The sequence below is a fragment of the Octopus sinensis genome, linkage group LG25, assembly GCF_006345805.1.
Source record: "Octopus sinensis linkage group LG25, ASM634580v1, whole genome shotgun sequence".
Taxonomy (NCBI): Eukaryota; Metazoa; Mollusca; class Cephalopoda; order Octopoda; family Octopodidae; genus Octopus; species Octopus sinensis.
Window position 1 is genome coordinate 24,011,941 of NC_043021.1, and position 10,000 is coordinate 24,021,940.

At 39.4% G+C, this 10,000-nt stretch overlaps 1 protein-coding gene across 2 annotated transcripts in view; it reads right to left on the minus strand.

Moving 5' to 3' along the window:
* The window catches only part of LOC118767942, a 37,899-nt gene that overhangs the window by 23,253 nt on the left and 4,646 nt on the right, over positions 1 to 10,000 (minus strand). For both annotated transcript variants that reach the window (XR_005003858.1, XM_036513423.1), the window contains exon 2: positions 6,726 to 6,886. Coding sequence is in view for 1 of the 2 variants with exons in the window: in XM_036513423.1 (XP_036369316.1) it covers positions 6,726 to 6,886 (161 nt within the window). In the remaining variant the exon portion in view is untranslated. The remainder of the gene's footprint in view (positions 1 to 6,725; positions 6,887 to 10,000) is intronic.

Consider the following 10,000-nt stretch of genomic DNA (forward strand, 5'->3'; position numbering starts at 1 on the left):
AAGTTCATAGCCATCCTAGTATCAATTGATTCCGCTTTCTGTGTCGAACCAACACTTACAGTTCATTAGCTAGATTTACTACATAGACTATTTCAAAAAACATATTTACCTCTCCGTGCACGTTGTTCAACTCAAGGCCGTGTGACTTCCAAACGAACGTTAGTGAGTAAGTATTCATATTCTTCTTGCGTGTTTGCATATAGTGAGAGATGCGTGTTTTTGGAGTCTTTTTACTCCTCCTTCAAGTAAGCAGGTACATATTGTATCCTGACATTTTAGCATATATCTCTCTATATATAAACGGCAGTTTGTCTGTGCGTGTTTCTGTGTGTCTGTTTGCTTGTACCCTCACCCTGACCCCGGCTTTCAACCGATTCTGATGAAACTTGACACACACATAGCCCAATGTCATAATTCAAAACTAACGCAGCGAAAATTTTGAAAAGTTCCCCCAATTCTGAAAAAAATCGATAAATTCGACATGGGTTCGAGAATCAGGAACACAAACTGTGTAGGGGACGCAACTCCACCTTTTTAACTATCAAAAAAATATTTACCATCATTTTTTTTTCCATCTTTTTGCTATTTTTTGGCTATAACTCTCTAAAAATGCTTTATAGTTATTTCCCTTACAAACCTGAGCAACGCCGGGCGATACTGCTAGTATATATATATATATATATATATATATATATATATACATATATATATATATATTATAGGTTATGAGAGGCAATGGTGTCAGTGAGACCCAAAGGTGTCAGGTAATGCTGAAAAGTGCTATGGATAGACCATGGTTAAGCTCCAGGTTCGGTGATTATGCGAATAAGGGGTCTAACGTAGGTCATATATCAGCATGTGTATATAAAAAAATTCTTTTTCGTAATGAAAAAAAAAACTGAAGGCTGTGTAAATTTATCTAAATTAACTATTGCTTAACCATCCTCTCACACCGTCGCCGATGAAGGGATATAATAAATATCCTGGAATCAGCTGTAAGACGTAAGACCTTATTTATTTTATTTTATATTTATATTTTATCTAGTTTCAGCTCATGAGTTGTGGCCATGCTGGGGCACCGTCATTTGGTGTTGCTATATGATTTTACTTCACGAATACTTTTTAGCAATTGCCATTTGGTGCATGAGAGAGTTCGATGCAGCTGCCCTCATCTGCACCTCCTGCTGTGAAGTTGGTTCATCTGGGACACCTGACAGGAAGAGATCCAGTTTTATTTTAAAGACATCTGCATCCACCCCATGCAGGTTTCTCAGTTCATTCGGGAGGATATTGAAGACCTGTGGGTTTCTTTCTATAAATTTTCTAAAATCTACACAGCCTTGGTTTTTTTTTATCGTATTGCGAAAAAATTTATATATATATATACATATATATATCAGGCGTGGCTGTGTGGTAAAAACCTTACTTCCCAATGACGTGTGGTTTCCAGATTCAGTCAAGTGTCTTCTATTGTAACCTCGAACCGACCAAAGCTTTGTGAACGGATTTGGTATATATATATATATATACATACATACATATAGTTGTGTGTGTATGTTTGTCCCACCACCATCACTTGACAACCGCCGCTCTTTGTGTGTTTATGTCCCCGTAAGCTAGCGGTTCGGCAAAAGCGACCGATATAATAAGTACTAGGCTGAAAGAAATAAAATATACAAAGAATATATATATATATAAATATTACAAAGATCTACAGGTGTCAATTTATTACGGCCGTTTCATGCGGCTCCATTTGATTGATTAATGAAAATTTTATATCAATTTGAAAACGACCGTCTCTTCAAATGACCGTTTAGACTCCAAACATAAAGGATAAACAAGTTTTTAAACAAATTTACATCAAAAGTGGAAAACAAAATATTTTCATTGTTTCCTTTTTTTATGTCTGCGGCAGAATGTGTTTGGAAAATAATGCATACCTTGTTAAGCCTACTATAATTTAGAGAGTAGCAGAAGAGTGGTGACGTAGTTACTTATATTCTAAGACTTTATGTAGCTCTTAGTCTTCAACTATTTAAAATTAGATCCATTGGGATTTGTTAGTTGTGGGACTATATATCTATTTTTCTCTACATAAAAAGGTGGGTTGCAGGGTTGTAGTTCCGTCGGTTACGACGATGAGGGTTCCGGTTGATCCGAATCAACGGAACAGCCTGCTCGTGAAATTAACATGTAAGTGGCTGAGCACTCCACAGACACGTGTACCCTTAACGTAGTTCTCGGGGATATTCAGCGTGACACAGAGAGTGACAAGGCCGGCCCTTTGAAATACAGGTACAACAGAAACAGGAAGTAAGAGTGAGAGAAAGTTGTAGTGAAAGAGTACAGCAGGGATCACCACCATCCCCTGCCAGAGCCTCGTGGAGCTTTAGGTGTTTTCGCTCAATAAACACACACAACGCCCGGTCTGGGAATCGAAACCGCGATCCTATAACCGCGAGTCCGCTGCCCTAACCACTGGGCCATTGCGCCTCCACAGGGTTGTAATGAGAGAATGTGGGGAAGAGGCAGTAAATGGAAGAAAAAGGGATAGGGATGGTCAGTACATATTTAGATTATCAAATATAGGGAAATATAATGAAAAACCAAAAGAGAGTAGTAATATAGACTTTTGGGGTGGAAATTAGAATTTAAGGCTACGGGAGGTAGTAATTTATAACTTAGCAAATTTATAATATTAAACTGATCGATATATCGATCAAGGATAGAAATTAAACTTAAAACCTAATAAAAGGATACTTTAATACTCTTTTTTACTCTTTTACTTGTTTCAGTCATTTGACTGCGGCCATGCTGGAGCACCACCTTTTAATCGAACAAATCGACCCCGGGACTTATTCTTTTGTAAGCCCAGTACTTATTCTATGTGACGGGGACATAAACACACCAGCATCGGTTGTCAAGCAATGCTTAGGGGGACAAACACAGACACAAACACACGGACGCATATATATATGTACATATATACGATGGGATCTTTCAGTTTCCGTCTACCAAATCCACTCACAAGGCTTTGGTCGGCCCGGGGCTATAGCAGAAGACACTTGCCCAAGGTGCCACGCAGTGGGACTGAACCCGGAACCATGTGGTTGGTAAACAAGCTACTTACCACACAGCCACTCCTGCGCCTAATATATAAGAAAATATATTAAGACTTTTCCTAAGTAAATTGTTTAGAAGGTCATGATCAAAGCATTCTATAATGAATATTCAACGGAATTTAAATTATCATTTAAGTAGAACATAGTATATTTTAAAGCAATAAAAAGAACTATTCTCTTCATTGCGGGTGAATAAGTATAAGATATCGTAAAATATGGTATAAGGAGTAATTGAATTATCACGTGATCACGTGACCGACCAGACCATCAGACGTTGTTACACATCGCTGGTCACAATGCGCTTCGCATTGTTTTAGCCTTCGAATGACGCCACCCCGCTGGCTAAGCGAGCAGGCCAACAGAAGAAAGAGTGAGAGAAAGTTGTGGCGAAAGAGTACAGCAGGGATCACCACCCCCTACCGGAGCCTCGTGGAGCTTTTTTAGGTGTTTTCGCTCAATAAACACTCACAACACCCGGTCTGGGAATCGAAACCGCGATCCTACGACCGCGAGTCCGCTACCCTAACCACTGAGCCATTGCGCCTCCACTTTGAATTGAATTATAGGTATACTAAATGTATAAGGGAGTATATTCGGAAGCAATACCTAAACCGATTTGGGCATGGTTTCCATTATTGATGTAAATTTATTTTAAAATGTTTTATCCTTTATGTTTGAAGTCTATGCAGTCACCTGACGAGAACGGTTTCGTTCAAATTGATGTAATGTTTTCATTAATCAATTAAATGGAACCGCTTGAAATGACCGTAATGAACTGATACCTGTACATCTTTGTAACTTAATTTCATTGTGTTTACCTAACTTGGAATCTGCATTTCGGAAATACTACAGAAAGTACATTTATAAAAAGTACATGTCGAAATTACCATGAGCGTATATCTTTATTTAGTTAGGTTGCATTGTCTGCACACACGAAAGGAATATTGGGGTACAAACACTCCTACACGTTTAATATTCAGTATTCAAATAATATTGTTCGGGTGCGCAGATTATACCAAAGTGGCAAAGTGCTTCAGTTTAAGTACCTAATTCAACTGAATCTAATTATATATGTGTGTGTGTGAATGTGTGTATATATATATATATATATATATATATATATATGTAAGTATGTATATATATATATATTATATATATACATGTGGTATCAAAAAGTTCCCATACTAATTCTGTAGCACACCAACAGATGGCACCACACGGTTGCGTGCGCAGTGAGAGCTAGCAGTGACGTCATGAGGCAGTGTACCGAATGATATTGCTGTGCTTCCTTCACAAGTTGTGAAATTTGTTTTGTTGTGATCACGTGTATGCTGCAGTCTGTGATTTTGTCATGGATATGAACAAAGAGTCAATATGAAATTTTGTATTAAACTTGGAAAGGCTGCTACAGAGACATCGAACATGCGTCGGCAGGCTTACGGTGACGAAGCAGTTGGCGGTACGCAATGTGTTGAGAGGTACGGACACTTCAAAAGCAGAAGGATATCCTTGGAAGACGGCGAGCTATCTGGAAGACCTGTCATAAGTGTCACGCCCGGGATTGAACCATTGTGCATTGAAAATTCGTCCTCCTGGGCCAGGCTGCCAATCGAGAGCTCCACAGCGACGTTTTCAAACGTTTGAGGGAAGACATTCTGCGAAAGTGACCGGATTTGTGGAGCACGACGTATTGGATTCTACACGACGACAATGCACCCTCTCACCAAGTCCTCCTCACTTGCGAGTTTCTCACCAAAAACCTGGCATCGCTTCAGCATCCGTCTTATTCGCCAGATTTAGTACATGTGGACTTCCATTTATTCTTCAAGATGAAGTTTCAGCTCAAAGGTCGCCGTTTTAACACTGTCGTCGAGATCATGAGCGAATCGCTGAAGGTCCTCGACTCGTTTACGGAAAACGATTTCCAGGCCAGATTCCAAAAGTAGCAGAGACTCTGAGACCTGTGTATTGCTGCACAAGGTAAGTATTTCGAATGAGATGATCATAAAACTTAGGCAAAGAAGTTATTTTTTAAATAAAAATAACTAGTCCGGGAAACTTTTGATACCACGTCGTACATATGAAAGATGGTGTAAGGTCTAGCAACCATCTCCGGGATTTGAACCTATACCAACCACCGAATTGAATGTCACTGCATAGTGTCCTCTCCAACAAAAGTAAAGACCTACTATTGTAGCAGCTACCGTTTCAAGGCGCAATAATTTTTCAACACTACGCCAAACAACCTTAAAGATCTGCAGTGTAGATGTGAATATTTTCAAAGAACATTTAAACATTTTTTTTTATCTGAGGTAATAGATGCGCCTACTTCGCAGCAGGAAACGCAAGAAAGAATAGTTCTATGCAACACGCTACTTCACCAGAAACAATTCCGGAGAGAAATCCGGGAGGTAGGTGTGAAATAAAAGCCAGTCACACTAAAGGTAGTCCAGCATGGCCACAGCCTCGGGCTGAAACGAATAAAACAAAAAAAGTAAAAGTAAAGGCGCAGGAGTGGCTGTGTGGTAAGTAGCTTGCTTACCAGCCACATGGTTCCGGGTTCAGTCCCACTGCGTGGCACCTTACTATAGCCCCGGGCCGACCAAAGCCTTGTGAGTGGATTTGGTAGACGGAAACTGAAAGAAGCCCGTCGTATATATGTATATATATATGTGTGTGTGCGTGTATGTTTGTGTGTCTGTATTTGTCCCCCTAGCATTGCTTGACAACCGATGCTGGTGTGTTTATGTCCCTGTCACTTAGCGGTTCGGCAAAAGAGACCGATAGAATAAGTACTGGGCTTACAAAAGAATAAGTCCCGGGGTCGAGTTGCTGGATTAAAGGTGGTGCTCCAGCATGGCCGCAGTCAAATGACTGAAACAAGTAAAAGAGTAAAAAAGAGTAAAATAAGCTAAACTGGAAAAAAATATGCAATTATAACAAAAGTAATTAAACCACGCAATTAGTAGATAACCTTTTAAACTTCTCTTTCACTTTCTCTCGCTTCCTCTCTATGTCTCTTAATCTCTCTTTCATTTCATTTCTCTCTTTCTCACTCTCTTTCTCTTTCTTTCTTTCTTTCTTTCTTCCTTCCTTTCTTTCTCTCTCTCTCTCTCTCTCTCTCTCTCTTTCTCTCAACAATAGCAAAAGAACTTGATCGTTATCTCATCCATTCCTTTCTCCGACCTCTTTCCCTTTCCCCCCTTTTCCCTCACTCCCTACCACACGCTTCTCTCTCTCTCTCTCTCTCTCTCTCTCACTTGCCCCTGCGTGCCCTCTCCTTTCTCTCACTCTCTTTCTCTACTTTTCTCTGCTCAATCACTTTTTCATTTTATCTCTCTCTCTCCTTCTTTCTTTCTCTCTCTCTCTCTTTCTCCCCCCTCTCTCTCAACAATAGCAAAAAAACTTGGCCGTTAACTCATCCCTTCTTTTCTTCCACCGCTCTCCTTCTCTTTTTCTCTCCTTCCCCGCCTCCGCACTCCCTCTCCTTCTCTTTTTCTCTCCTTCCCCGCCTCCGCACTCCCCTTCACGCTCTTTCTCTCTATTTCCTTCCCTTAATCCTCGGTCTAGTTCTCGTTTTTCCCAATCAGGTATCTCACTTACCTCCATAGATAAGTGTGACTTGAATCCCTCAGATCTTTTGCAATATATGAGACTGGCGCCTAAACTGAAACCCGTCGGGCCACAAGGGAATCTTTCCTCCAAACAGTTGTAAAAGTTGCAATCGAGTTTCTCGATGTAGTTCAGACATTTTCCGGAAATAGCTGGAAAAAAAAAAAAAGTTCAAACCCGGAAAAGGTGAATAAATTGTTGTTGTTGTTATTGTGGTAGTTACTGTGTTAGCTATTGAACTTTTTGATGTTGTTGCTATAACTGTCGTTGTTGCTGTAGTTCTTAGTGTTCGTGACTTTTTTTTACTGCAAATCAATTCATTTATGTAAAAGGCATTTCAAATATGATCACCTTGTTTATTTAAGAATATCTAGGTTTGTGCTACTCAGTGTATCATTTCGTGGACAATGAAGTGTATTTTGAAAAGGATTGTGTACGTCATAAAGATATATACAGGGGTTGGACAAAATAATGGAAACACCTAGCATCATAGCATCATAATTTTGAAGTATCTATAAAACCGTCAAAAGCTTGTTTATTTTTATGTTTTTTAATTTATTGTTTGTGTTGCTTAATGTTTTGCTAAAATCGCTGTTTCTTTTCAAATATCATCAGAAAAAGGTAATTAAAATTGAATAAAATGACAGATCTATCGGACTTTCGAAGAGGTCAAATTCTTGGTACTCGTATGGCAGGCGCTAGTGTAACGAAAATAGTCGAAATGTTTGTGTGTATTAAGAAGTACTGTCACGAAAGTAACGACAGCCTTTGAAAAAGAGGGAAAAAACCTCCTCCTCGAAATAAAACTCTGGAAGAAAACCAAAACTTTTAGATAGGGAACGTCGGGCTCTTACGCGAATTGTTAGGAAGGATCACAAAAGTACAGCTCCCAAAATTACTGCCACTTTCAAAAACAAACGTTGTAAAGCGTTTAGAGTGGACTAAAGACCTACAGAATTGGTCCATAGAGCAGTGGAACAATGTTATTTTCTCGGACGACTCATCCTTTACCTTTTTCCCGACAACTGGCCGAGTATACGTGTGGAGACAGCCAAAAGAGGCACTTAACCCAGACTGCCTTCTTCCAACTGTGAAACTTGGAGGAGGATCTGTGATGATCTTGTGAGTTATATCTTGGAAATCCGCCCGTCCAATGGTTTACCGTTATGGCAGAATTAATAGTCTTTTTAAACATTTTGTCTGATCAAATTCATCCTATGGTTGCGGAACTTTTTCGGGAGGGAAACGCAATCTTTCAGGATGATAATGCACCAATTTACACGGCTAAAGTTGTTACTGAATGGCACGAGGAACATTCTAGTGAAATTGAACATCTTATCTGGCCACCACAGTCCCCAGATCTTCCCAATATTATTGAACATTTATGGTGCATTTAAAAAAAACAAGTAAGGAGTCGGTATACTCCACCACCATCACTACAAGAATTGGAGACTGTTTTAGCTGGAAAATGGACGAAATTCCTTTGGAAACAATTCAAACTTTGTACTAGTCCATACCTCTTAGGATTCAAGCTGTAATTACTGCCAAAGGTGGTCCTATCTCATATTAAAATAAATCTGTTTGAAATTTTAAAGTGTTTCCATTATTTTGTCCAACCCGTATATATATATATATATATGTGTGTGTGTGTGTGTGTGTGTGTGTGTGTGTGTGTGTGTGTGTGTGTGTGTTTGTGTGTGTGTGTGTGTACAGACAGATGGATATATAGATAGAAAGATCGACAGACAGAAAGATCGACAGACAGATAGATAGGTAGATAGATAGATAGATAGATAGATAGATAGATAGATAGATAGATAGATAGATATATATATAGATAGATAGATAGATAGATAGATAGATAGATAGATAGATAGATAGATAGATAGATAGATAGATAGATAGATAGACAGACATATATTGCCATTCTCTCTCGATTTTTTCCTCTTATTCCTTTCTGTCGAAACGAGCGTTAAACTGATACATCTGCTCGTTGTTCCTACATCTGATTTCGTCATTTGTTTTTCTATAAATTTCAATTATATATATATATATATATATACATATGTCCACACACCACATACACACACACACACGTACACGCACAAACAGGCGCACGCACACACACAAACATTATTATATTTCTGCTTAAGCAGAACATGAGGAAGCAGATGAATGGAAGAGGCGCTGAAGAGATCACAGATGTATGACGAAAGATTTTCAGACAATGGCCATAAGACAAATTATGAACAATAACAAACGAGGGAAGAACGAATATATTGTACTTGTACTCATTAGGGAAGGAAAAAAATGACCCTCCCAAAACCGAAGTCTAGCAATATCTGTTTCAACACACGATTTCACATCAGGGATCTCGCAAAAGAAATTCATAAACGTGTGTGTGTGTGTCTCTGTGTGTGTGCGCGCGCGTGTATGTGTGTCTATGTATGTATGTCAGGTCACTTATGAGGCTCTCATAAGTGCTGCTGGTAACTCATAAGTATGGTTCTCAGCTGGGTATAAAAAATAGTTTTATCTTCTTAGTCAAAGTAGGTGCATAGACACTTATTAGAGTAGCAAACCGCCCACATTTCAGATGCAATCGTAGAGTCATTAGACGTTCATTTATAGGAACAGGAAGCTCCTCCAACTTCTTAAGGATATCAGATCGAACTGCAAAGGCAACACCAGCTTCTCTGCGCTCCCACTTCTGCCCCCACTTCCAAAAAATGGCGTATCCACCTCCTACCTCCTAGAGCTGTCCATCACCTTCCAAACGAGTCTCTGAAAGTGCAGCTGTATCAATATTATAACGGTTCACCTCGCGAGCAACAAGTGCAGTGCGTGTTTCAGTAGTGGATGAAACAGTAATTGATACTATGCAACAAAGATCTATCATTGGCACCTTAAATTCCAAAACCCTCAATAGATGAAGTAATGACATCAATAAGTAAATTGAATCTTGGTAGGGCACCTGGAAATGATGTAATTTGAGCTGAAGTCTTGCGATTTGATGGTGATTACACCATACAGTCCCTTCATGAACTTATTAGTGCAGTCTGGAGGGATGATGCAATGCCTAAGGACTGGAAGGCTGCAATTATTCTTCCTGTCTATAAAGGAAAATGAGCCAGAACAATGTGTGGTAACTACAGAGATATTGCTCTACTATCAGCTGCTGGCAAGGTTCTGGCAAATATTCTTCTTACTCGCCTGAATGGGTGTCTCGTAAATGATGTCCTGCCTGAATCTCAATGTAGCTTCCG